This window comes from Podarcis tiliguerta (genome assembly GCF_965153285.1).
Source record: "Podarcis tiliguerta genome assembly, chromosome: 1".
NCBI classification, from domain to species: Eukaryota; Metazoa; Chordata; class Lepidosauria; order Squamata; family Lacertidae; genus Podarcis; species Podarcis tiliguerta.
In genome coordinates this window covers 104816323-104844168 of record NC_139534.1, presented here as the reverse complement: position 1 = coordinate 104844168, position 27846 = coordinate 104816323, and the positions used below count along the sequence as shown (strand labels likewise).

General features: G+C 45.4%; 1 protein-coding gene across 2 annotated transcripts; it reads right to left on the bottom strand.

The window, feature by feature from the left end:
- JDP2 (Jun dimerization protein 2) lies at positions 1-22053 on the bottom strand. 2 transcript variants are annotated; one of them, XM_083448872.1, is made up of 4 exons: positions 21421-22053; positions 8129-8352; positions 3562-3666; positions 1-1153 (listed from the first exon to the last, which is right to left on the bottom strand). In XM_083448872.1, the coding sequence occupies exons 2-4, from the start codon at positions 8327-8329 to the stop codon at positions 968-970; spliced, it is 492 nt and encodes a 163-aa protein (XP_083304998.1). In that variant the 5' UTR covers positions 8330-8352; positions 21421-22053; the 3' UTR covers positions 1-967. The 2 variants fall into 2 exon arrangements, with proteins under 2 accessions (XP_083304998.1, XP_083304997.1); XM_083448871.1 differs by having other exon boundaries at positions 21863-22050.
- Positions 22054-27846: the final 5793 nt, after the last annotated feature.

Here is a 27846-nt window from a genome sequence, read left to right as displayed (position 1 = left end):
TAAGTAAAAGTTAACATTTACTGAGAGATACAGGACTGAGTATTATGAAGGAGGACATACATGGATGCACATGGCAGTGGAGCCCATGGGAAGGGCACAGGCCCATTTCCCAGCATGCCGAGGGAAAAGGTGGCCCGTTGCCGAACAAGTAACACAATGGAGATAACTGTGGCATATGTATTTTGTAACAAAGAGACCAGAATAACATACATTTCTATGGGATCACATCTAGTGATTATATAAATCCATATAGAGACTGCTGTATAAAAACAAAACTTTATAAAAATATAAAAAAGTGTAAAAATGTGCATTTTTTAAAAGCATGGCCTGGACAGCTGGGCTGTAAACATTATACTGAGGGTGTGCTTGTGGGGGCGCCTGCGCCACGGTGCCACAGGCAGGCCCAGCGATGAGGCAGGACTTGTGTCAAGTGTTTGCCGTTCTTGGTTTCTTTCTGGGGAGAGCACAGAGGGCAGAGGCCGGGTCCCAAAGGAGCAGAGGCTTGCGCAGCTCAGCCTACTGCCAGCTTCCTCCTACCCTAGTTCTTACTAGTGTTCCAACCTTGTGTCCATGCTGATTGCCAACCAGGAGCTGTAGGGGGAGGGCTAGCGGGGAAGCCACAGCGCTACCTCCCAGCATCCCTACGCGCAACACATTCCAGATCTGAGATGCTCTGCAATGGGTGGGGCGCTGGAAAATCCTCCTCCTCTGCAGCTGCCACGCCCCCTTGTGTTGAGCCTTACAACTGCAGCCGCAGCTCCCCCTCTGAGCGTTTCTGTTGTGGTCGTTCTCCTCCATCCCCTCTATTTGGTTGGAGTGTGCAATCCCCAAGGAAGCTCACTGTGTTCTGGTTGCACCCGTCTCTGGTGCGCAGTCCTTCGTACAGTACATGGAAGAGAGGCGCTCCAAGGTCCCCGGTTTTTGTCTTTTTTTGCCGCCTACGTTCTTTTGGCCCACCAGGCCCCTCTCACTTCTTCTCCAGCTGCTCAAGCAGCGGATTGGCCTCGTTCTCTGGGGTTTTGACACTGTCTGTCCGCACAATGCAGGTGGGGCGGTGGCGGTTCAGCATCAGGATCAGCTGCTGCCTCTCTTGTTTCAGCTCCTCGATCTGGGCCTTCAGCTCGGCATTCATGAGCTCCAGGCGTTCAGATTCCTAAGCAGGAACCAGAGAGACAAGGGGGGGTAATTTTTTTTTTTTTAAGTTGCTTGACCAATGCGTTCAGAAGCCCCAGCATCACCTGACACACACACACACACAACTGTCACATGCAGGGGTCCTCTCCAGCTTCTTTCTGCAGCAACGGGGAGCCGGTAGCCATGCCAACATTGCTGGACTGCAGTTCCCATCAGCACCAGCCTTCATGACCAATGATCACGGGTGAAGGGAGTTGTAGTCCAACAATGACTGCAGGACTGGACTTGTAAAAGGGTGTTGGGAAATGATCCATAACGAATTGGGAGGAAATGTTTAAAAGTACTTTCCCCCCCCCCCCAAAAAAAAGCCCAGAGTCCTTTCAGTTGGGGATAATTCAGACTGAAATTCCCAGGTGTTAAAAAAGGCTATTTATGTATGCTACAACTGCGGCCCGTGTTTCGTTAGCCCAAAAATGGAAAACGAGCGAGGTCCCAACCAAAGAAGAATGGCAACTTAAGTTGGCAGAATATGCACAACTTGCAGATCTAACATAGAATAAGAGAACAAGAACAACATACGTTTAAAGAAGATTGGAAAACGTTCATTGAATATATGGGAAATAATTGTGTACAGCGAAAAACGCTGGCAGCATCAAGATAAATTCAACAGTGTAAATATGTTTTGATGGATGCAGTAATGGAATACTGATTGGTATAGTTCTTGTAAAATATGCAGGGATTTGTGATATGTAAAATGAACCATGGAAAGAGAAGAAGGGAAGCCATTGATATCTTAAGGATGTAAAATGAGTATTTTAAATTGTAGAACAAAAAAATTAATAAAAACTATATATATATAAATGACGACTGCAGGGCCACAGGTTCTCCACCTCTGCCTTACTGGATTCGTACCCTAGTTGTTCATTGTTCACACCTCACGCAGAGGAGTAAAACAAGAGCTTCCAACGAAATGGGATTTCCTCTTTAAAAGAAAATATGATGAAAATGATGTACAGATGGTATATCACTCCTGTTAAATTAGCAAAAATGTACAAAACTAGTAACAAATGTTGGAAATGTAAAGAAAAAGAGGGAACATTCTATCATATGTGGTGGGAATGCAAAAAGGTGAAATGCTTCTGGGAGATGATATATAATGAGTTGAAAAAAATGTTGAAATATACATTTACAAAGAAACCAGAAGCATTCTTATTGGGGATAGTGGGAAGTGAAATAAATAGAAAAGAATGTAAGCTTTTTTCATATGCAGTAACAGCAGCTAGAATACTTTTGGCCCAAAAAGGGAAGCAAGAAGAATTGCCGACAATTGAAGAATGGAGGATGAAGCTAATGGACTATGCAGAATTAGACAAACTAATAGGAAGGATCCGAAACTGGCGGGACCAGAAATTTACCGAAGACTGGAGTAAATTTACGAATTATATGAAAAGTATTTGTGATGATCAGATTACATTTGTAGGTTTGCAAGAAGTTCTGTGAGGAGTATTGTTAGAAATATTGTAAAAAATGGAAAAGGGGAGATGATATGTTAAGAGAGGTAAAGACAATATAAAATTAAGTAAAGCATAAAAAGTGGGTAAGACGGAAGATCATCAGAGGTGCTGATGGAAGTCCAATAAGATTGTTTTTGTAATACCGTATTTTTCGCCCTATAGGACGCACTTTTTCCCCTCCAAAAATGAAGGGGAAATCTTGGTGCGTCCTATGAGGCAAACACAGGCTTTCGCTGAAGCTTGGAGAGCGAGAGCGGTCGGTGCGCACCGACCCCTCTCGCTCTCCAGGCTTCGGGAACGCATCCACAGCCTAGGCAACCCTGCAGGAGTTCCCGCAGGGCTGTCTAGGCTGCGGATAGCAGCCTGCCGCCCGGCACGAAGGGCACCCTGAAGCAGAGTGTCCCTCGCGCCGGGCAGACATCCGCAGCGTGGGGAGCCCTGCAGGAGTTCCCTGCAGGGCTCCCCACGCTGCGGATAGCAACCTGCCGCCCAGCGCGCGGGGCAGCCTGAAGCAGAGCGCCCCGCGCTTCGGGCAGACATCGGCCAGCCCCACAAGCTCGGGGGACAGCAGGGAGGCGCAGCGCCGCCATCCCACTGTTCCTCGACCTGGTTCGGTTTCCCCGACCTGGTTTTGGGGGGGAAATAAAGGGGGGGGAAATTTCCTTTATTTCCCCCCCAAAAAACTAGGTGTGTCCTATGGGACGAAAAATACGGTAATTTGTGTGGTATGTTTTATAATCTGTATGTTAAAATTAATAAAAATGTATTTTTTAAAAAAAAGAAATGGGATTTCCTCAAGATATTTTTACCCATCTTAAAAGCATGCTCTGGGCAAGAAAATGAAGCTGTGGAGTGGCAGAAGTCCCCGTGCTGGCAGTGAGAAAGAGAGGGGGGAGAGGAGGAATGAACTCACCCGCTGCAGAAACTCTGTCCTCTCCTTCTTCTTGTTCCGACACCGAGCAGCCGCTACCTTGTTCTTCTCTCGCCGCCTTTTCCTCCTTTCTTCTTCTTCATCTAGCTAAAGGGAAAGGCACAGGCACACCATTACAACCAGACAAAAGAAGCAGAAAAGGCAATGCAACAGCCTCCTCGAAAGAAGCTCAGGACAAAACCTCGGTACACGCCTCTTGCATCCAGCTCTTTGGTTAAGTCCCAGTCAAGGCCTGCAGAACCCTAGCTATAAAACCACAAGGTTGTTCTCCCGCAGGGTCCTCTTTTGATACCAGGTCACCGTAGTCTTCTCAGGATTATCTGTTAGGAAAACATTCTTCAAGAAACAGATAAAAGTTCCTGGAAGCTTTAAAGAAGGTTCCAGAGTTTTCTTTAGTGTGTGGGAGTAGCACTCTTGGCTTCACCGGTGTCAGCTGGAGGTGCAAATAAAGGGAGGAAGCTGCAAGCTGCAATTCCAGGACAAGGAAAGCACACACACACACACACCCTGAGTTTACTGAGCTGGAGAGATATAGAAGGCATGTTTGTATATATTTGAAATACAAATGCTTGCGTGGCCAGTCAAGAAATAAAGACGCTCTTGACTGAGGACTTTGACTATGGCGACTGCTCTTGCCGTCTGCCTCCGGGGGAATTCTCTGCTATAAACAGTAAGAAGAGGTCTTCTCAAGGTGCCACCACACAAGCAGAAAGCACAGGTGAAGTGTGTAGGCGGTAACCTCCATTACTATTTGCCCTCTGGCGCCTTTCAAGCTGCCTTCGCTCCTCTGCTGGCCAACGCAGTCAAAATCCTTTATCACTTTCTGTCTTACTGCATTTTTCTGCCAATGACCACCCTGACTTGTGGTGCAATCCCATTCATGCCCATGCAAAATGGAGTTTCCAGGTGCATGTGAATAGAATGGTAGCCTTGAGGCGCTTTGCCAAGATTGCAGCTTATAGTTGACTCTGGCCCTAGGAGGTACACTGGCAGGAGCCAGCATAACATGTCCCACTAGTGCAGTGGGATTTGTACCCCTCTTCCCTGAGTGTGCCCCCCAAAAATTGGCTCTGGAGTGTCTCAAGAATCCCATTTCATCGTTCTGTTGGGCAAGCTGACAGAATAAACAGAACAGTGTTGGATTCCTCTTTCCAAGCGTGGTTTCACATGGAGGCAAGCACAGAACACTGACCTACGGAGCACAAAATATTTTTTTAGATGTTGAATAATTTTGAATATTAGGGAAGGGATGGGAAACCTGTGGGCGTCCACTTCCCATCTGCTTCAGCTACCACGACCCATGATCAGGGATGGAGGACCACAGATTCCCCATCCCTGGGTGAGAAAGCCCATATATTTGCAATTCGTTTTCATTTCAGTTCCAACATTGGTACTCGTTATGCCTATCAGCATGGTTGCTCGAGAGCGAACAGGCAAGATCCCCTTTTCAAAGGCTTTATTATTGGTCCAAAAACATTTACAGTGCAGAACGTCTCAATTCCATGTCTTGCTCAGTCACTAGCAGAATCTGAGAGTGAGCGGTCCTTAAACTTTCCCCAGCAGAGTAGTCTCTTGACCCCCATTCGACGCCTCCCCTCTCTGTGCGTAAACCTACTGCGCGGAGAGGGCGTGGCTAAAGGGGGACCTGCCTCCCCCCCGCTTTGCTCATGCACGATGTCTTGGCTCTCTCTTGCATCCTCCGAGCCCTGCATCCCTTCCCCACTAGAGGCAGAGCTTCCCTCCTCCGTGGTGGAAGTGCTGCTTCTCACGATCTTTGGAGGCTCCCTGTAACCCAGCTGCCCTTCCGCCTCTCGCCTCTGAGCTGATGGCAGTTCCCTGACAGTACTTATAGCACTTGCTAATTCGTAAAGAAGTCTTAACCTCCGCTCCTGAACAAAACATCTATTTGGTATCCAAACTCTTGAGGAAAGAGCAAATTAATCTACCTTTTCCCCTCTGCTAATCAAAATAATCATAAATTACACTAACTGTAAAATAAATAATATTCATATTGTTTATTTTAAACTCTTTGCATCTCCAGCAGGCTAGTCCGAGCTTCCTGAATGGCATCAGTGAAGAGTGGCATCATCTGGGCTTCTTGTAGGCTTAGGGAGGGATGCTCTCTCCAGACTAGAGCATGGAGCCTTTAGGAACAACAGAAAGTATCCAAGGCTATCAAAAGATTAAGTGATTAAATTTAATTGGCTTAGAAGATAGATTAAATACAAACTACACCATTACCCAAATCCTCAATGCGTGTGCCATTTTGAGGATAACAGAAGAAATGAAAGCTCTCTTGAGGGTGAGAAAACTTATAGCTGCATAAATAAAAGTCATCACTAATTACTTGAAAGAAATACCAACCCTCATCTTTTTATAATAACTTACAGGTGTTAGGAGGGAGATTGGGGGTGGGGCTGAAACTAAAAAGACCACTAGCTTGACTAATTAATGGTTAAGCTTGACTAATAATGCAAGCCTATGCGCACTTACTTGTGAGTAAGTTCCACTGAATGCCGTAGGAATTACATATATAAGATTATCTACAGGGCCATTTTATTACAGTGGTACCTCAGGTTAAGTACTTAATTCGTTCCGGATGTCCGTTCTTAACCTGAAACTGTTCTTAACCTGAAGCACCACTTTAGCTAATGGGGCCTCCAGCTGCCATCGTGCTGCCGCCGCACGATTTCTATTCTCATCCTGAAGCAAAGTTCTTAACCCGAGGTAGTATTTCTGAATTAGCGGAGTCTGTAACCTGAAGCATCTGTAACTTGAAGCGTCTGTAACCCGAGGTACCACTATATACACATCCTACTCTTCCTCCAAGAAGCTTATGGCAACATGTATGGTCCTCCCTCTCCCCTCTTTTGTCCTCAAAACAACCCTGTGGGGTAGGTTAGGCTGAGATATACATGACTGGCTGAGGCTCACCAAGTGAACTTAATAGCTGAGAGGAATAGATAGGCCTGAAGCACATCTAAAGAACATGGGTCTCAGTTGCTCAAGTTCAAGCCACTAATCACTCTGCCATGCTGGTTCCCTCTAGAGCTATTCCGGTACTACTAGCTTGCTGTCTGAGGTGATGAGATTTGAATTGGGACTTCCAGGCTCACAGCTCATACTCTTGGCTGTGACATTAGCTCTTTAGTGATTAAGCATTTGTTGACCAATCTGACAATTAATTGCAGAAAGCTGGTAGGATGGACCAGTATTTCCTTAAAGCAGTTTTGCAATTTCTTGAGAAAGAGGCTGGCTATGTTTGGATGCAACATTAAACCATAAATCACGGTTAAGCAAATTAGGTTCTGCATGCAGCTCAAGCTCTTCTGCTTACTCTTCCCTTTCTCCAGAAGAGAAAGAAACCATGCCTGGCTAACCACAGTCTGAAACCAAGGTTTGTTCTTGGCTCCATGGTGGTGCTTTGCTGGAAGAAACAAAGGACAAGGACCAATTAAGACGCGGCACCAAGCCAGCCAATCCAGGGCTTGTTTCCCTGCTTGATCGATGGTTTGTTTCCCCACTCGACTTAGGGAGAAGTGAAGTGTGAACTGAATGCACAAGCCTGCAGCCTGGGCACACACTAATTTGCTTAACCACAACTTCTGGCTTCTGAACGCAGCCAATGTACGGACCCAAATACACTGAACATAAAGTGCAAGATTGTATTTTAATAGGTTCACAAGTACCTTTGGGACAAGCCCCTTCCCCCCCACGTTCCCTGTGGCTTTTCATACAAAATTAAGGCCACGTTCATACCACACATTTAAAGCACTATGACACTTTAAACAGTCATGGATTCCCTCAAAGAATTCTGGGAGCTGTAGTTTGCTAAGGGTACTGAGAGGAGACCCCTATTCTCCTCCCAGAGCTACAATTCGCAGAGCTCTCTGGGAAGAGGGATTGATTGTTAAACCAACAAGTTCATTCATCAGTTGGTTGTTAGCAGGGAGTGGTAGTCAGATGAATGTAAGGTAGCCTTTCTAATGTTTATCCAGGATGGGGATAAGACGGAAACTGTAGCCAGGTTTCTGCAGCACGCAATGAGGATCCGTGAATGTTATACAAGAGTATTTTAAATGTTAGATGCCGATTTTGCCAAGTGATTTTATTGCACTGAACCTTTAGGAATTTTGTCTATATGCCAATAAAGGTTTGAGATTGAGATGAGTAGAATTTAAAAAGTAAACACCATAAAATTCATAGCTTCTTATATAAAAAGAACAGTCAGTATAAAAACAGCAATCAGTAGTGCCCCAGTTTCCAATGGCCGATACCTCAACAACAACAACAACAACAGCAAGGAAAAAAAGAAAGGTTCAACAAAACTAGAGTTGTGCAGCACACACACATGCCACAAATCAGCAGCTATGTTTGTTTTCAAAGTTGTACTAGGTGCTAGAGTTACAGTTCATGGTAGCTGTCTTGTTCAATTCTCATTTTGGTGGGTGGGTATGGAAAGGCCTGTGAACACCATTCCTTATGGACAGCACAAAGGAATTAGCATACAGAAACAGATGGCACCTGACAGGCCCTTTTTGAAACTCACCTCACTTTTCACTGGCTGGGGCCTCTTGCCCAGTTTAACCTCCAAGAAATGTAGTGGCGAAATCATGGCCCCGATGTTGCGAATGTCAGCATACTTCAGCTCTTCCGCTGTCAAGGTGGTACCAGGCAGCCCTGTCAAGGGGCCAAGGCCAGGCAGAGCGCCAGCTGTGAGGGATGGATCTGGAATCTGCCCGGGCATCATAGCAGGCTATGCAATCCCACAGCCTGGAGAAGAGAAAGAGAAAACCACACATCACTATGGGAATCTGAGCAATGATAATCCAAAAAGGCAAAACAAATCATTCTGAAATCTTAAGGAAAGAGAGTGTAGATGAGGAACAGCATGATTTGTCTGTCTCTGCTTAAATATCTCGTCTCAGGAAATCCAAACTATACCACATTGGAATCCTTGAGCACAATGTGGCAAAGACATCTTCCTAGAATGTCACCCAGAGACTTTGGAGGAAAATCAAGGATAGAGAACCTTTGGCATTCCAAGTGTTGATGAACTACAACTCCCATCCTCCCTAGCCATTGGCCATGTTTGTTGGAGCTGATGGGAGTTGTAGCTCAGCAACTTTTTGAAGGACCAAAGATTCCCCACCCCTGATCTAGAGGAACATGAAGAATTCCTACCTGCTTCACAGGAAAATAGCTACAAAAAGAGAACATTCTACCAAGGAGCCAGGTTGACCCAGATAATCTAACATGCAAAGTCATGATAATTAGATATTTGCATATGTTTACGTAAGGCGAGAAGCCTTTATCACTGCTAAGTAAAGGGTGAAGAAGGTCAGTGGACAGAAAAAGAGGTAATTATTGACTCCTGTGCCAAAGGGCAATAAAAGAAGCTTTATGGAGTTAACGCTTTAACAGACAGGAGGCAATGATTATCTAATGCAGGACTCAGCAATAATTATGAGCTTAAGGAGGAAGGCAGAATGGCAAGAAAGAAGTTAGCCAGTTAGTTACACAGATTGCTTAAGACTAGGAAGTAGTGCCTCTAGATAAAACCTGTAAGACAAATGATCAACCTGAATGCAAATGGTAAATATAAGGGCGTCACCACAGAAACAAACAAACATCCTTCCCATATCCTATTTGGTTATGTTGCTGAGAGCAGCCTGCCAAAGGAAGATTACTGATAATTTCTCACAAAATGCCACCTTAGATAACTTAGGCTAAAAACCTACAATGAAAACAGGAAGTAAAATAAAAATTAACTTCATGGCCAGGAATAGTGATTCTACGTGGCGACTGAAAAAAGCCACAAAGACTTCACCTGTGATCACAATCTCCATATGAGAAAATGAAAAGGAACAAACAACTAACTAACTTCCCACATGGAGTGAAAGTTAAGAAACACAGAGTGACGTGTTTTCTTCTTTAGAAAGAAGAAAATTAGTCTGAAATTAAGATAGAGGCCTGCTGACTGGCCGAAAGCATCGCAGGATCTACTTGATAAAAATTAATTGCCATTAATACTATTTGATATGACTGAGAATACATGCAACACTTTCTAAAGAACATAGAAGAGGTAAGAAAAGTCAAATTTTAAGGGTTGCCACTGGGCACTACATATAAATAGTATTTCATAGAACCTCAGAACACCAGGCAGAATCCAGCAAAAAATTAAGCACAAAGCACACTGATATGTCATTAGTTTCAATACAGCTCAGGTCAACATACCTCCAGAGTTAAGTACACAAACAACATAATCCTGTTTACTGGAAATAATGGGCAACTAGGTACTTAAAAGATTTGGGGCACAGGCCCATAAAGTACAAAATTGCATATGCCCATTTAGAAATGATTACTGGAATTGAAATTCTCACAGAAGGCAAACCAGACCTGTCCATCCAATTAACCTCAAATCAAGTATTTTTTATCAATGAATTTTCAACCCTCCACCCCAAATCAGTAGCTCCTTTTCAATTACAATTTACAATGATTACGAACAGGTTTGAGAAAAATACAGGGGGGATGATAGAAGTAATCAAAGCCTCTTCACAAACACGCTAGTCTAAAAATGGCTTTTATGCCAAAATGGAGATTCAAAAAGTTTCACAGGATGCTAATCAAAGTTAAATAAGCCAAGGTCCAATCAGGGGGTTGGGGTCCAACCCTAATTAATCACTGACACAGATCCAACTCCAAAATTCAATCAATTCCCCTTCAGTTAATTACCCCCATTCAATCAAATATGTTCAAATATGTTCAAATATATCCATGTTCAAATATATCCATGTTCAAATATATAAAAGGATGTCACACAGAGGAGGGAGAAAGGTTGTTTTCTGCTGCTCCAGAGAAGCGGACACGGAGCAATGGATACAAACTACAAGAAAGAAGATTCCACCTAAACATTAGGAAGAACTTCCTGACAGTAAGAGCTGTTCGACAGTGGAATTTGCTGCCAAGGAGTGTGGTGGAGTCTCCTTCTTTGGAGGTCTTTAAGCAGAGGCTTGACAACCATATGTCAGGAGTGCTCTGATGGTGTTTCCTGCTTGGCAGGGGGTTGGACTCGATGACCCTTGTGGTCTCTTCCAACTCTATGATTCTATGATTCTAATCTTCATTAACCCTATTAATTAAATTCAAAATAAAACAAAGCAATTGCACAATTCTGTTTGAGCGGGGGATTTCTTACTCTTAGATAAGGCTCAAGATGGTAGCCACCAGGGGGGCGGGTCTTTGTCATTTTTTAAATAAATAATTAACTGAAGTGTCAGTAAACTATTTCCAGCGTCACATAAATTGTAAATTTTTGAGACTCACTTTCTTTCTATGCTTGTAAGGTGTTTTAAACATTGTTTTTAACATTGCATTTTCATTGTTGTAACGTGCCCTGCTGCTTTAGGATGGAGGGTGTGCAAATAAATAATAAGTTGATTAATTCATAGATAATTTAAAATCAATACTTTATTGACTAAAAAGCTGTTATCAGTCACTAGATCTAACGCAGCTGTCTCAGCGCAATTCTCTGCATTCACGTTCCAGGGTGTTCAAATACAGCTTCCTCCCAAGTACATACAGGGGTGTCCCGGCCCGTTTTGCTGCCAAAGCCTCACTTTCCAGGGTCGTGCAACAGCGGCAGACTTCCTATGAGATCTCATGAGATTTTGTGGAGATCTTGCAGGATCTCACCAGAAGCTGCTACCACTGTTTCACCTCGCTTCTCCAGCAGCCACAGCAAGGGCACCCATGGGTGCGCTGTTCTGTGGGATTCTGCCATCTGAGGAGGCTGCCTCTGCTCGCCTCATGGGTGAGCTGGCCCTGAGTTTAGGATTATAGCCTCGGCTTCTTTTTATCAACTGTGTTCATGATAAATCAGTGGCGTAGCGTGGGGGGTGCAGGGGGGGCTGGCCGCACCGGGCGCAACATCTGGGGGAGTGCTCGCACTCGCAGCTCTCTGCCCCTACCTGGCTCACTCACTCTCTCTCACTGCAGTGCTGGCTGTGCGAATCCGATCCAAGCCGCCGGGTCGCCGCCCACTGTGGGGGGGGGGGTGCCAGGCATGCGGTGCGGTGCGGAGAGAGAGCGAGGGACTATCTGGGGGAGGGACAGTGCAGCGGGGGGGGGGCAAATTACTTGCCTTGCCCCGGGTTAGGGGGCACAAATTACTTGCCTTGCCCCGGGTGCTGACAACCCACGCTACGCCACTGTGATAAATACACTTTTGCCCTCTAGAAATCAGGCAATTACTAATTCTAGAGACACCACCGTGGGTGTCATATTGCCGCCTTTCACATTTTGGAATAATCTTTGTATTCCCCAGAACACAAAGCCTAGCAATTTTTGAAGGGTTTTTTGGGGGGAGAGGGGTCGCCCACTTCCCCGCATTTGTGTTCTTGTAGCCTTTTAAAAAGAAATAAAAAACTTTTTTAACTTGGGGAAACCTGCTACCTCTCTGATAGCAATCAAACTTGTCTTTATCCAGAATCGTGCAGGTGATCTCCTTCCTCCACTGTGTGCTACTACAGTGGTACCTCAGGTTACATACGCTTCAGGTTACAGACTCCGCTAACCCAGAAATAGTGCTTCAGGTTAAGAACTTTGCTTCAGAATAAGAACAGAAATTGTGCTCCGGCAGCACGGCGGCAGCAGGAGGCCCCATTAGCTAAAGTAGTGCTTCAGGTTAAGAACAGTTTCAGGTTAAGAACATACCTCCAGAATGAATTAAATACTTAACCTGAGGTACCACTGTACATGCACAGTTTACAAACACTGTCATTTCTCTCTCAGCTCTATATACGAGATGTGTGCTTCTTGTATGGGATAACAGTGGCCAGAATCTTAGTAGCAAGAAATTGGAAAAATACAGCAATACCTAACACAGCGGATTGGTAAATCCTAATGATAGAATACCTGCAGCTAGCAAAGATGAGAGGAAGGATTAGAGGCCAAACAAAACAAATAGTCTATAAGGATTGGAGAATTTTTAAAGAATACTTTAAAAATTACGGTATAAAAGGAAACTTCTTGGCAGAATTAGACTGAACCTTGCATTGTATAAATATAAGTTTGTAGGGAAGTTAACAGAAACTATATAAGAAAGATGTAACTGTGGTATAAGATAACCAACACATAAAGTACAGCGAGACTAATTGGAAGTCATTTTTAATTTCTTCTTTTACAAGTTTTACAATCGTTCACATCATTGGGAGTACAAAGGATGTTAGCTATAAGAATTGTGTTGTTTCACATATTGCTACTGTCTGATTGTCAATTTATAGTTTGTTTGTTTGTTTGTTTGTTTGTTTATTTGATTATATGTTTGTTTGCCTGTTTGCTTTCCTGGCATAAATGTATCTATTTTAAAACAATAAAGATATATACATTCAACAACAACAAAAAGAGATGTGTGCTTCTGTGGCGGCTAAGCACACATATAGGGCACAGATGTAATGGGCTGGATACAGCTAGTGGGTCCTGCAAGCAAAAGCCCACACAAGGATCTTGCACCAGGGCTTTCCCCCAAATTCTCCTCCTCCTGCCCCCTGCTAAATTGGCGGAGCGAGGTAGGTGGGCTGGAAAACCCCAGAACAGTGGCTGTGGGTAGGAGAGGGCAGAAGGCAGGTATGTTGACAGCAGGTGGAGCCGGAACCAATGGCAAGCAGACCTAAACACAAAGACAGGCAAAGTCAACTAATTCTGGTTCAAAAGGGCTCATTCAGATTTCCTTTTGCGCTGTGTTTTCCAGGCACAGGTACACACTCTAAAGCTGTGTGTCCAAGTGTGTGGTTCTTTTGTTGTCGTTTCCTAAAGCTTTCCCTTGGAAAATCCACGTTTTACCGCTGAATCAGAGCAAACGGCAATCCATGGGAAACCGTATTGCTGTTTGCTTTGATTTAGCGGTGAAACGCTGCTTTTCCCAGGGAAGGCATCAAGCCGAAAATCGAATACAGAGCTTTAAAGTGCAGGCCTGTGCTTAAAAACAAAGGGAAGTCTGGATGGGCCCTTGTTTGACTTGTTTTGCCCCAACCCTCCTCTCAGCCGAGTTCTACAAAAGCAACATGGAGGCCAAGGAGGCAAGGTGGACGGGGGTTGGCAGAGCTTAGTGGGGCAGTGCCCCGCTTGCCCAATAGGCCTGTCTCCATTAAGGAGTCTTCCTTTATGCTCCCTCAGGACAGAACTGTACTGTTTTACGCTTAGAATTCTACGAAATGCCTGGGGAAAATGAGATGGCACGTTAGCAAAATCAGGAGGAGATATGATTTGCAGTAAGCTAACCTTTCCACTGGAAAGTAAGGCGAGGTGAGAAAACGCTGTACTTGAATTCTGGGCCTGTTCAAGACTCTTTAGACACATTATTAACGTCTCACGTTCCTTACAGAGAAACTTGCACAAATTAGGGAGTGGGGGGGGGGGATGAATATGACCAGGGTCTCAGCTACATTAGTCAAAAACAGTGTTTTGAATGAGTTATAAACATGCAACACCAGATGGTGCTGGAGAGCAAAAAAAAAAAGTGGTTTTCCATAGGGTGTTTTTTTCTTTTGTTATAACAATTTAATTTCTGACTTATTTATAGCGGGCTTTTCCTGTGTGTAGACCCACTCCAGGTTTCAGGGCATTTTTGTAATCTGCCTAGAAACATCAAACCCTTAATTAATTATGTGGTAAAACACGGAAGGGGGCTGGAATGCATGTGTGACTCTTTCCTGCCAGCTGAAATGCAGGGCCTGCTTCCTGTAGAGGGAAACTGAGAATCTTGATTTGCCCCAGATGTCTGTTCACTTTCGCTAGGATGGCAAGAGCAACACACACAGAGAGATAGAGAGATAGAGTGAGAGAATCTCACAACCCGCCATATTGGCAATTTTAAATAACTAAAAAGAAATTAAAATGTGTGGAGAAAAGAAAATCTGGCCATAAAGGGGGTCCAGAGTTAATTCACAGTCCGTTGCTTCTGCCATATGGTAGGCAGTTATTAAGATTAGCCCACTTACATCTTGGTTTGTATAGCATGAAGCCTGCTAAGGACAGTAGGAGTGTGTCATATATCAGGCAGACTAGTTGTCCATCTTCCCTGCTTGTGACGGACAACAGCTCTCTAGGATCTGAAGGAAAGGAAGGTCTTTCACGTCACCTGCTAGTTAGGGCTCAATACATTTTGTCACCTGAGGCAAATCACAAAATGGCACCCCTCTCCCTGCCAGGGAAGAAGCAGTAAGTGAAAAGCTACATCGGGAAGGAGGGAATAAAAATCGTCATCAGGATCTGCTGTCCCTATGGATTCTGCCGCCTGAGGTGGTTCCCTCACCTTGCCTCATGGGTGGGTCAGCTCTGCTGCCAGCCGATCCTTTTAAAGGTGATGCCCAGGATTGCAGCTGGTTTCTCCTAACAGCAAGGCATGTGTTCTACCACATATTCAGTGACAAAGCACCTTCTTTGCAAGCAAAAGGTCTCAAAAGTTCAATCCCCAGCAGCTCCAGGTAGGATTGGGAAAGATTCCTGTCTGAAAACTTGGAGAACGACTGCCAGTCAGTGTTGACAATATGGAACTAGATGGACTCGGTATAAGGGCAGCTTTCTACGCAATCCCTATGGGATGGCAGCTGATTTAAAGCACATCTGAAGCCTGCCTGTGCTTTTCTTACCAAAACTGCCTTTTAAAACCTCTTCATGAGGCCCTGGATTCCAGAATGCATTCCTGCTGTGGAAATGCCATTTTAAAAAGTGGTTTTGAATGGAAATACGGAAGCGGGTTCACCTCATGCCTTCCTTTCAGTTGTGTCCCTCTCCACCAATCTGGCAGCAATCTGGCAGCAGATTCCTTTCTGACACATGGACCTGTGGCTGTCATGTCTATTTTGGCCCCAAGAGGATCAACACACACACCTCTGATAGAAAAGCCCATTTTGGAGGCAACAAGTCTTTTAATAGAGTATTGCCCACAAACAGAATCATCTGGAGGCAGAAAAATACGAGTATCCCCTTTCCAGGTTAGAATTTATTCTGGAAGTGAATGGTAACTTTTCCAGTGTGCGAGGAGGAAATTTTAATTTAAATACTCTCATATATATATATTTTAATGGCCTCTATTATTGTGGAATTATTAATGGTATTTTTATGCCACCCTTTCTCATAGTTGAGCTCAGGGCAGATGGAACCTCCAAGTCGCCTAAGTTTCAGAACAGATTTTGTTGCTCACCTTGCCAACTCAGGCCTAATTCATACTTACCTGGGCTGAAGAACCTGTTGCCCTCTAGATGAAAGTTGGGAGTCCAAAATCATCTGGATGGCCACAGGCTCCCCCATGCCTTCTGTAGAAGATTTTCACACATTTTCACACATTCACACATTCCCACTATTGGAGCTCATGCACGATCTCCCTCACGCCTCTTCTCTATTGGAAGAGAGAATGGTTGCACAAATGTCTGAAGCCACCAGAACCAGCCCTCCACATTGGCCTGCCTGCCTGCAAAGAGGTAAGTGAGTGTTCTTCAAATTGGGTTCCTCAGCTGTTGTTGGACTACAACCCCCATCATCCCTAGCTACCTGGACCAGTGGTCAGGGATGATGGGAGTTGTAGTCCAACAACCGCTGCTGACCCAAGTTTGAGAAATATTGATAGACCTTAGTTTACTTTTCAGTGTTTATCAACTGCTTTCTACCTCATCTGCATCCAAAGGAGGAGGCCCTTGCCTACCAAGCTTCATGCCAAATAAATTTGGGGCTGGCTCAGAGGTTTTCTGTTCATTGCTAAGGCAGGGGTGGATACTTATAGCAGATTAGGAGCTGGAGCCAATATTCACTCCAAGGTTTACAGGCCTCAGGCCCAACTGCAACATAAGGAAATGTGCTCATAGGTACAGAAAGCCATCAGGTTTCAGATCCTACCACCATTGCTGCCATGACATACAAGACCTTAATGCAGTCTTCTTGCCTACAGGAGTTCTCCAAGGCTGTTCCTTGTATCTAGAGCACAGCCAGCATTGCACGATGTCCTTATCAGACACCTTCCCAGGCTCCCTAAACCCTCGCAAGGTCTCACTGCCAACACCTGGAGCCTCCTAGTCTTCCCTGCTGTGGTTGCCTGTTCATCTGGCATCTCCAAGAATGAAAGCAGTGACATGAGTGAGGCAACTGGGACAACGACATTCTCCTCTTGTCTACTTTCCCAGCCTCTGGAAGGGCCCAGTTGGAGAGCAAGTGGGCAGCGGTGATACTGGCAAGAAGGAAGCATCTGGGGACATTTCCCTAAGAGCCATCCGAACCCTGGAGCCAAAAGTAATGTAGAAGACGTTTCTTCAAGGCCTTTTAGTTAAATAGTTGGAAACAAGTTACTTCTAGGCTTACTTGACTGATGAAGTTGAACACATTAGCAGAAGAACACAACATTTTGGAGGTCCCAGGTCACAGGGTGGTTAGATTGGTCTCAACTAGGGCCAGGGCCTTTTCAATACTGGCCCCGACTTGGTGGAATGCTGTGTCACAAGAGACTAGGGCCCTGCAGGACTTGACATCTTTCGACAGGGCCTGCAAGACAGAGCTGTTCCACCTGGCCTTTGGTTTGGACTCAGTCTGACTCTTAGGTTGCCCTCCCCTTATGGTCTTGCTCTATCGGCTACTTTTAAAATGAGGCTGCATTTTAAATTGCATTTCAACCTGTATTTTAAATTGGTTTCTTTCTTCTTCTTCTTCCCCCTCCCCCCATTATGTTTTACTGTGATTTTATTGGTGTTAGCCGCCCTTAGCCCGGCTCTGGCCGTGGTGGGCGGGGTATAAATAAAATTTATTATTATTATTATTATTATTATTATTATTATTATTAGGCCAATGGCCCATCTAATCCAACATCCTGTTCTCACAGTGGCCAACCAGATGCCTGGGGGAAGTAAGACCTGAGTACAAGAGCCCTCTCCCCTCCTGTGCTTTCCAGCAACTGGTATTCAGAAGCATTACTGCATTATTGCCCAGCCCAGCCATCATAGCTAGTTGCCATCAATCACCTTCTTCTGTCTAATCCTCTTTTAAAGCCGTCTAAGTTGGTGGCCATGACTGGCTCCTGCAGAAGCGAGTTCCATAGTTTAACCACGTGCTGTGTAAAGAAGTACTTTCTCGCATCTGCCTTGAAACTCCCAACGTTCAGCATCATTATTTCAACACCAGCAAATATACGAGCTCAGCCTAAGATGCCAGCAAAGGAGGGAGGAGGACAAAATCCTAGGGGTGGGGTTGGGGGAGCACCAGGTGTCTTCTGCAGGCAGTGCCATCCTACTTGGGCTAAGACCATTGTGATGCAGACCATACTGCAATGAAGAAGTTGCAAGCATTTGTGAAAGGGATGAGATATTCCCTGCAGGCAACAGCAGCATAAAATGTCAGAGGTTACAGGGCAAAAGGCAGCCAATTTGCATTTCATTTCTCCAGGAATTTCGTTAAACCCTCCAGTGCACGCCAAGTAATCCCCAGACAGCCAACTGTTGCCCCTCGCAAAAAAATAAAAGGGCGGATTTGGACTGCAAGCCCTATGTCCTGTCTCCCCCACCCACGCAAATGGGCATTTTAAACTGTCAGGAACTACACAAAGAATCTGACATCCTAACAACTGGTATCCCAGACGCCCCCACAGGCTCGCAGAGTCCCAGTGGAGATCTCTGGCAAAAGCCTGCAGATAATTTTCATGCAGGCTTCAAGAAACAAGTTGAAAAATTCCTAGCCTGACTCAGTGAAGCATTTGTCTCTGCTAAGCTCTCCAAGCCCCAACACACACACGCACACACTGAGAGAGTTTGGCAGTGGTTGTGTTCCAGGGCTGGTAATACAAGCCATGAAGCAAGCTGCCAAGACAAGCAACAGAATGAGCCAGGCCCCATTTCATTGGCCACCATACGTTGCATATGGCCCTGGAACCAGCCAAGAGAGTGTTCTCACCCACCTTGAGGGCATAGGAGACCCTGTGTTTTCAAATACACCTCCACAGGGCCTTCATTAAATGGAAAATGGAAACATAATGTGGCTCTTGCTTGCTCTTTTCTTTCTCTCTCTCTCTCTCTTGGTATTTCTCCTTCCTCTCAATTTGATCTCCAACCTATTTCTCTACAACCAGAGGCAGAGAGTGGAGAAAAGAGATTGCTGCTGTATAGAGTGGAGCAGAGGATTGTGGCTTGAATTCCCACTTTATGCCCGACTGCTAAAGCTAGCTGAAGACTGCCTCTGCTCGCTTAAGACTCAAGAGACTCCTTTCCTTTGCAGGTTTAAGAGAACTGGAGGAAGAAGGAACATCCATTGACTAAGCACATTTGCAACACCTGGGTAGCAAAACTACAAGAGCTCAGACGGAGCGGAGATCAGTTCCTTTTGCATTATCACATTGCGCAGACCAATGAAGTGAAGAGGAAAACAAGCTGTCTGCAGAAGAGAACCATGCTGCAAAACAGAATGAAAATCCCTTGGTCCCAGTCATCAACAAAAAAACATACTGCAGTACTTAAGAGACCTGGTGCCCTCCAGATGGAACGATTGCACTCCCATCCTCTGACTATTGGCCATGCTGGTCTGAGACGGATGGGAGCTGGAAGTCCAAGTCACCAGGCTGGGGAAGGTTGTCCTAAGCCAAAATTATGCACTTGTTATTATTATTTGCCATTTGTGGATCTGGGCCATATATTCATCTCAATGCATTCATCTCCATAATCATCAGCAAGACTGCTCTATGTGCATAAAAACCTTGCTGACTCAGAATCTCCTTTAAAGCGTAAGAAACAATTTCCTGGGTCATATCAAAAGGCCCATCTAGTTCATTCAGTTTTTCTGTAGCAGCCAGTGAAACACTGACACAAAAAATTGGCTGTCCCAAGAAGATGTGCCTCATGCAAGTCTGCAAAACCATAACCTATATGCCCTCCTTAACATGCCAGAGAAGGCGTGGCTAAAGTAACAGACGTGCCCAAAGCAGTGAAACTTGCAAGCTTGAGAAATTGCTTTTGTAGCTCCTCTAGGCAGCGCCTAATCCTACTGCCTCAGATTAAGTAACAGCGGGGCATCCAAGGATGGCCCAGTCCCAGAGGCGAAACATCTACTCGCACTATCCATTCAGCTTCACACAGATAGGCAAATAGAGGGGGATGGCAGGAGCCGGTAATAGGAACACACAACAACAGCGACAACAGAACTGTACAGGAGAGCAGGCACTTCTACTTTGTTCCTTATTATATGGTCAGTGTACATGACTTACCCTTCCCTATCTGCAGCCCCCTGGGCAAATTCAACATGCTCATTGTTTGAAGTCTTTCCCATACTGTTGTGGGAACCGAAAAGCCTTCAAAAAGCCCATCAAAACTGTCCGCACTCATGTCTGTTTTCCCTGCCTGTTGTAGCCAGCCTACAGAGCCCACCTTTATCGAAGGCTCCTGGGGAAACTGCTGGGGGAGTGAGGGCCTTGTGGGCTTCTCTGGCATCTCAGTAAAGTGTGTGGCTGGGGACAGGGAACACAAAACAGAGCAAAAAATGGAAAGGAAGGGGAGAGGTGAGAGATGTGGGGATGCAGAGGGGCGGGGAAAGAGGAGGGGCAGCAAAAGGTGACAACAAATAAACTCTGGTTGTGCAGAATAAGAGAGGGTTCCCCACATTAAGGGTGCAAAAGAGACAGGGGAGACAAAAAGGGATTAACAGCAAATATGTTAAAAATAAAACAAAAATATGTTTTTCTACAGTGTGGCTGTCTTCACTTAGTTAACATCAAGCAGCTCTTGAAGTAATCCAGGTTGCACCCACCAGTCACCTCTGACCTGGGGCACCTTATGCATGCACGTGCACATGATCAAGCATGCACACCCACACACCCCATGCCCCCTTCTTGCAACATACTCTAATCCAGGGATGAGGAGATTTGATCCTCCACAGACTGGGCTACAGCACCCTTCATCCCTGGGCACGGACCACACTGGCTGGGGCTGATAAGACTTGGAGTCAAACAACATGTGATTCTTAATCTCTGGGTTATGGGTTCGAGCCCCATATTGGGCAAAGATTCCTGCACTGCAGAGGGTTGGACTAGATGACCCTCGTGGTCCCTTCCAACTCTACAATTCAATACAACGTGTGGAGGGCCAGTTTCCCTAGCCATGCTCCAGTCCAGCCTTTCCCAACCTGGTACCCTCCATACATTTTGGAGCACAACTCCCATCATCTGGAGGGCTCTGGGTTGGGAAAACCTGCTCCAATCTACCTACTAATTAAGATCTTCCTACATAGGCCTTGGTGCATCAAGTTTTATTAGTCTACCTTCAGGCCCTTTTCCAGCCCAAAATTCTGGGTCACAATGAGGTGCTAGGAGAGCACCCAAAGGAGAAGCCAGCAAGGGAGAAAACTTCCGACGGATCCTTGCGGTTCCTACGCAAACATCCATGCTGTAATAACTCCGCATCAATTAATCCAGAGTAACTACAGCCCCGCGGTTCTGCCTTCAATCCCGAAAGCCATCAGATCATGTTACAATAATTCCCCAATTGCCCCACAGAATGCCCTGGAGCTGCAAGGAAATCCCGCTCTTTAGTCACCCGGACTATCAGGGCAGAACGGCCAAAGGCAGCGGTAAGGCTCGCGCAATCCGGTAACGAAAGGACCCCGGCCGATGCGTAAAGGGCTGCGATCCCCGGGAGAAGCTTGCGCTCCACGCGCGCGCTGCGTTCCGGAGCAGAGGCAGGCCCAGCCGGATCAGCCCCAAGTCAGGTCCGAGGATGATCGCAGCCCTCGCGTGCGGCCAGCCCGGAGCACCGCCTCCGAGAGAGAGCTCCCGCGGTCCCGACCCCCCGCGCCCGCCCGCCCCATCTCCGTACCCACCGAGCTGACGGCAAAGGTGCCCCCGGGGCCCGGCTGCAGCGGGAGGCGGGTTGCGCGCTCAGCTCCCCTGCAGCCGCCCAGCTCCGGGAGCGGCTGTCGGCCTGTCTCTGCAGGCCCGTCGTGCCGAGCGCAGTCCGGTCCCGGGAGGTGTCTCCGCGGCCCCGGGGACGCCTGGGCGGCTGCAGCCCCCGCCGCCGTCACTGCCAGTCGACTCTCTCCCTCGCCGTCCCTCCCGCAGGCTCTGTCGGACGGCTGGGTGGGTTGCATCAGCCCCAGTTATATAGCGGCCCCTGGGCTGCGGGGAGGGGTCGGGAATGCGGAACCGGCCGGGCTGCCAGCTCCAGACGTCAAGGTGGGAGGAGAAGAGGGGACCGCAGAGGAGGAGAGCGCAGGCCGGGGGGGCGGGACCACTTGCACGGGCAACGCGCGGAGGATCGCTCGCCTGTTCCCGCCGCCTCCGACTTTCCTCCTTGCAGAAGACAAGAGGCCGGAATGGATCTCAGCCCCGGAACCCCTTTTCAGAGCCGGGGATCAGCGGCGCAGACGCAAGCCAAGGCATACATCATGCGAGTGGGCGACTCTGAGCATGTGCAGAATGCCTGCCTGCAACTTTTCGTTGCGTAACATAGCTGGGGAAAGGCGGCGAGAGGGCTTCCAGGTCAGAGGGCGTGACTTCCAGGCGGGCTTCAACCCCAGGATCTCCTTCCCTTTTTTTTTTTAGAAAGGAAGCGCGGGGCTGGGGAAGGGGCGGCCGGGGAGCTTCACCAGTGGCTCATGGTGATGATGCAGCGCAAGTCTTGGTCTTCATGGTATGGATGACAGCACGGTGGTGGTTCGCCATCCAACCAGAAAGCACAACACGCAATGTTGAGCGCCAGTGTGATGCCAGGAGACACGCGCAGCCAAGGGATAGGAAAAAGATATATGTCCTACAGGGCATGTCCGAAGCAAGATCAGGGATAGGGAACCTGTCGTCGTCCATCTATTGTTGGATGGCAACTGCCATCAGCCCCTGCCAGTAGGTCAATGGTCAGGGATGATGGGAATTGTAGTCCAATGTCTGAACAGCCAGAGGTTCCGTACCCTGTTATAGATTATCCAGAGGTTAGCCTCACGGTGTGCTTGATAGCAAATAAATCAGGAATCTGCAGGTTTTTTTAAAAAAAAAAAGTTTTTGTTGAGTTTTAAACAAATAACTAACATGTATGTGAACAACCATGTAAAAGTTGAATATAGGAATCTGCAGTTCTGGTTCCATGTCTAGGCTAGTGGTAGGTCCCTGGACCTTTCAACACACTTTTAATATTGAACAGTCTGCATGCATTAGGGGACTTGCAATGCGTTTAAATTTACGGTGACTTATCTCAAGAGCAAGCCTGCTGAATCAGGGCAAAGGCCCATCTTGGCCTGTTCTCACAGTGGCCAACCAAATGCTGTGGAGCTCCTCACAATCCCTTGTAGTTTTAACCACCTTGAAGAACTTGGTATCATCAGTAAACTTGGCTGCCTCACTGCTCACCCTTAACTCTAGATCATTAATGAACAAGTTAAGAAGCATGGATCCAATAATGGGAGACTCTACTTTCTGCCAGCCATTAGGAGAACAGTCAATTTATTTGTTGAGAGCCAGTGTGGTGTAGTGGTTAAGAGTGATAAACTCATAATCTGGTGAACCGGGTTCGCTTTCCCGCTCCTCCACATGCAGCTGCTGGGTGACCTTGGGCTAGTCACACTTCTCTGAAGTCTCTCAGCCTCACTCACCTCACAGAGTGTTTGCTGTGGGGGAGGAAGGGAAAGGAGATTGTTAGCTGTTTTGAGACTCCTTCGGGTAGTGATAAAGCCGGATATCAAATCCAAACTCTTCTTCTTCTTAAACTTATTCAGTATATTCAGTAGTACTCAAGAGAACAGGATGCTGGAGGTACTTTAGCAGAAGCATTTTGAATGCCTATGGGCTTCCCCAGACAGCCTGCCTACTGAGCATTCATATTGACTTGCTTGCACAAAGCTTACACAAAGATTAGACTATGGTGAGTCTTTATGGAGCATTTGTTCTGATTTGTTTGTGGGCCAGTTACACAATAACCAACATTCATCCTAATTTGCTTGTGTGGTGTTTGTGCATCTTCCCATTAATCATTCATCCACCCCACAGCTTTCAATGCATTTCCTTGTCACTTTCCTAGTTGTAAAAGGCAATTTTTTAAAAAGTGGATTGCACACATTTAAATTTCTGGTATGCACTTGAATCCCTCCCCCAAAATGCTAGCATCCTAGAGGAAACCTAAGTACACATGGTCAACTGGATCACCTCTATATGTTTGTTAACACTCTAAAAAAACCAAACAACCCTCTAAGGCTAAAAACCCCCTCAAAAAGATTAGTGAGACAAAACTTACCCTTGCAGAAACCACGCTGGTTCTGCTTCAGCAAGACTTATTCTTCTGCATGTTTGGTAATCCTTTAACAATTCTTTCCACTAGTTTACCCAGAACAGTTATTAAGATAACTGGCCTGTAATTTCCCGGACTCCCCCTGGATTCCTTTTTAAAAATTGGTGTTATATTGGCCACTTTCCAGTCCTCAAGTACTCACCTATCTTGCCTCATTCCTGTCTAGTTTAAGTGATTTCCCCCCTTCACTCTATTTCCAAGTACCGTGGTACCTCAGGTTAAGAACTTAATTCGTTCTGGAGGTCCGTTGTTAACCTGAAACTGTTCTTAACCTGAGGTACCACTTTAGCTAATGGGGCCTCCTGCTGCCGCTGCGTGATTTCTGTTCTCATCCTGAAGTAAAGTTCTTAACCCGTGGTACTACTTCTGGGTTAGCGAAGTCTGTAACCTGAAGCATTTGTAACCCGAGGTACCACTGTATATATACCGCACTGAATGTCACTAATGGTCCCCTGGCAAACATGACAGAAATATTCCATGTGCACAACCCATCTTTGGACCTTCTAGTGAGAAGAGTTCAGGACGTTAACATAGGCAGCTGTTCCTATGTCATAAACTTGATTGGTTTGTGTACTTGAGGCTTGAAACCCTCAACAAAAAAGCAAACTCTGTATCTCTCTGGTGCCTCCTCAGGGCACATTTTAAACATCTATTGTTTGGGCCAGTTTTCAGTAGCTAGGCCTAGACAAGCATGGGGAATTTTGCTTTATTTTAGAAGAGCACTTTCTGTGTGGGTGTAAATATGCAAAGGACAGATTATATTTGAGATCCATTTATCTCCATTCACCAGGGAAGTGTGCAGCTAGGCTTCATCAACAGACACTGCAGGCCCAGTGTTTACATTTTTATTCAGGGTCAGGATATAGGTATCATGATTAAAAATGCAGCCTCAGCAAAAATTATTTGTTAAAATGAATTTCTTATTTGAGAAAAAAAATTAGACAAAACACATAAATAACCATTTCAGAACATTTGAGGGCCAATCCTCTTCCTAATAAATTGTGCATTGGATTGCACCTTAACATTTCAAAAATATAAAACATATATACATTTTTAAAATGACATAGAGAGACTTAACGAAAAAAGACAGTGGAAATCAGGAATCTATTTATACAGAATGGGAAACAAATGCACATATAGGTTAGTTAATCCCTTCGTTCTGTAGCTTTTAGCCTGAATATAATCCCCTTTCCCAAATCGCCTTTCAAATGAAGCAAGACGCACCCCAGTCATATGCATATTCCATAAGCCATCTTGCTGAAAATTGCATAAATATTCTGTATTTCTACGGGTGTGTGATCTGCAGCCTTCGTTTGTTTGCACGATGGTCAAAGAGCATGCTCCCTATCCTAGGAGCAGAATAAGGCTGCAGCGTGAGAGGAAAAGGCCAGTTAGGCAATGGGAAATTGAAAGAGATAGGCACTCATTTAGGGCCAGGATCAGAAAATCATGCAAATACTTGTTAAGATCAGAACTTGAGCAGATGCTTAACAGATACTGCTTTTGGGGGGGATATCTTGTGGCTGAATGTTACAAATTGTGGAATGGGGTCATATCAGTCCCCTTCGAACCCACCTCCACTGCCATCTTGCCCTTGCCAGCAATCATTGGCGGCTGGGCCATTGGAGCTAATGGGCTACTGCCCCACCAACCTCTGCCCTCAGCCCCACCTCCCTGCCTTTTAACTTAAAACCAATCCATGGGGTGGCCCTGGCTGCTAGCCTCCTCTGTCTCTAAGAAGATGGGGAGAAAACTAGAGTTGGCTCTGTCTGTCATTGGCTCTGGTTCCATGTAATGTGGAGCTATCTCCCATCATACCAGCCCCAATGGGCACCTACAATAGTACAGTAATGGGGCCAGACTACTCCAAAGTTCAACAAGGAAGTACTATTAAAAAAATAAAAATATATACTTGACTGTATTCCCCTCATTTTCAGTATCATTCTAAGTGATAAGGGGAGTGGTTGAGAGTATCTTTGGCATCCATTTCTGAAGGGATGGGGCTCTCCAGATGTTGGACGTCAACTCCCATCAGCTCCAGACCAATGGTCAGGGATGATGGGAGTTGTGATCCAACAACATCTGGAGGGCCAGGGGTTCCCTTTTCCTGCCTTACTGAGTGTTGTTTTTAGCTCCCACATCTTTAGCTCATTCTCTTCTGGGACAGGAAGCTCTCCTTCCCAGTTCAGGTTTTGGTTTATGCAAACATGAAAGAAACACAGCAATTTTATGGGCATCGTTCTGTTTGGTTTAAAAGAGTAGTAAGAATCCATCAATTACCCAACATTTCACCAGCAGGCGAAACTTTACTGAAAGGCAACATCAATGAAAGGGTGGGAAATTGGAGGGCAAACAAACTATTCCTTTGGAAAGAAAAGTCCGTGATTGCAGTGGCTGCATTTATACCGACTGACAAAGAAAAATTACCATTTGCCCAAGGTCAAACCAATTGGGAATAGTCAGGAGTTTCAATGCGTGAACAACAGGCTGGGAGTGGGACAAAAGCTCTCTTCCATAAAATATCACCAAAAGCAAAATTTTATCGACTTTTTCTTCTCCAGTGTTGTTATTATTAAATGCATTTTTGTTTTGTCTGGATGACAAAAAGCTTAAGTGGTGGTGGTGGAGTGAGATGAAACATCCTGAAGAAATAAAAAGATATAAAGAATGTATGAAGATCCTATTTGTTATTGGGGAAAGTGCTTATGGGAGACGAGGGAGAATATTAAAATAGGCAGTAAGCGCTAGGAATAATTCATTCATACACATTTGAATTGTAGTAAATTCCATTGAACACAAATTTCCCTCCAAGAACACATGCATAGAATTGGACCATAAATCACCAAGAGACATAGCAGAGTATTTCCAGTGTATTTGACAGATGCACACATAGGTTTTGTAACTGAAATGCTAGGTTATATATCATGACGACTAAATAATGTGTGTATATTCTTAAGCCTTTGTTCCGCTCATTCTGCTCCTCTCCAGGTATTGGTTATATTACTTGTTATGTCATTGCTTTCAGTTAGATTGCAAATCCTTTGACTGAATGATGTACCTACCTATGGCAGCATTGTCCTCCCACCCAGTTTTGTTTCCCCAGTGGTACTGCGGTTATTACGATTCAGCTCCACCCATTCCAACCACGATAAACGCAGGATTCCAAATGGCGATTAGTGTTCTAAAACCCCTGGAATCCAATTGCACTATAAACAATGTCTAGACAATGTTAGCATTCTGACCAAGAAAGATTTCCACCACCACTGGAAAAATTATGACAGCAAGTCAGATGGGAATTAGGATGAGCATCACATGTGATTGAGTCTGCTTCATTCATAGATAGTGATGATGGCTAATGAAGACTTAAAATGCTAGCAGCCTTACCTCCTTTATCAGTTTATTGTAAATATGTAATAAATACAACTTCTTTCTTTAAATCATTTAATATGCATCCTTTCCGGACAAAGTCATCTGAAGGTGGTTTACAAAAGAAGATTATTTCATGTGTATTGCACGATAATTTATCTTCATGTGCCTTTCATTTTTATTTATTTATTTAAAAGCATTTAGATGTCGTTTAATATTTGAAACATCTCTAAGCAGTGTATATTGGAGGAACATTAGGCTTCCAAATCATTTGCAGAACAGTCCACTTGCAGTGCTTCCAAGCCAGACTTCAGGTGATCTTCCGTCTTTCTATCCATTCAACTGTGTCAATCCATCAAATATATAATTTCCCCCAAAATTTCCCCCCACCCCCAGAAAACCCACGAGGGTGGGGATGTTCCTTTCCCATGGCTTCAAAATTTCCAGAAATTTTACAACTCTAATGTGCTGTCCACAAAAGTGGGTGTGGTTACTTAATATGACTTTGAAGTCTCTCCCTTTGATTAGGTTATCCATGCCTTTTCCTCCTGGCACATGCCTCAGGTGAATGAAGAAGGTATGCAATCTTGGTATGCATCCACCTAGA

Coding starts and splice junctions, on each gene's coding strand:
- JDP2 (XM_083448872.1), bottom strand. CDS start 8,329: ATGATGCCCGGGCAGATTCCAGATCCATCCCTCACAGCTGGCGCTCTG. Junction 3,667..8,128: donor CCCAGCCAGTGAAAAGTGAG/GTGAGTTTCAAA, acceptor CTTTCCCTTTAG/CTAGATGAAGAAGAAGAAAG. Junction 1,154..3,561: donor GGACAGAGTTTCTGCAGCGG/GTGAGTTCATTC, acceptor GTTCCTGCTTAG/GAATCTGAACGCCTGGAGCT.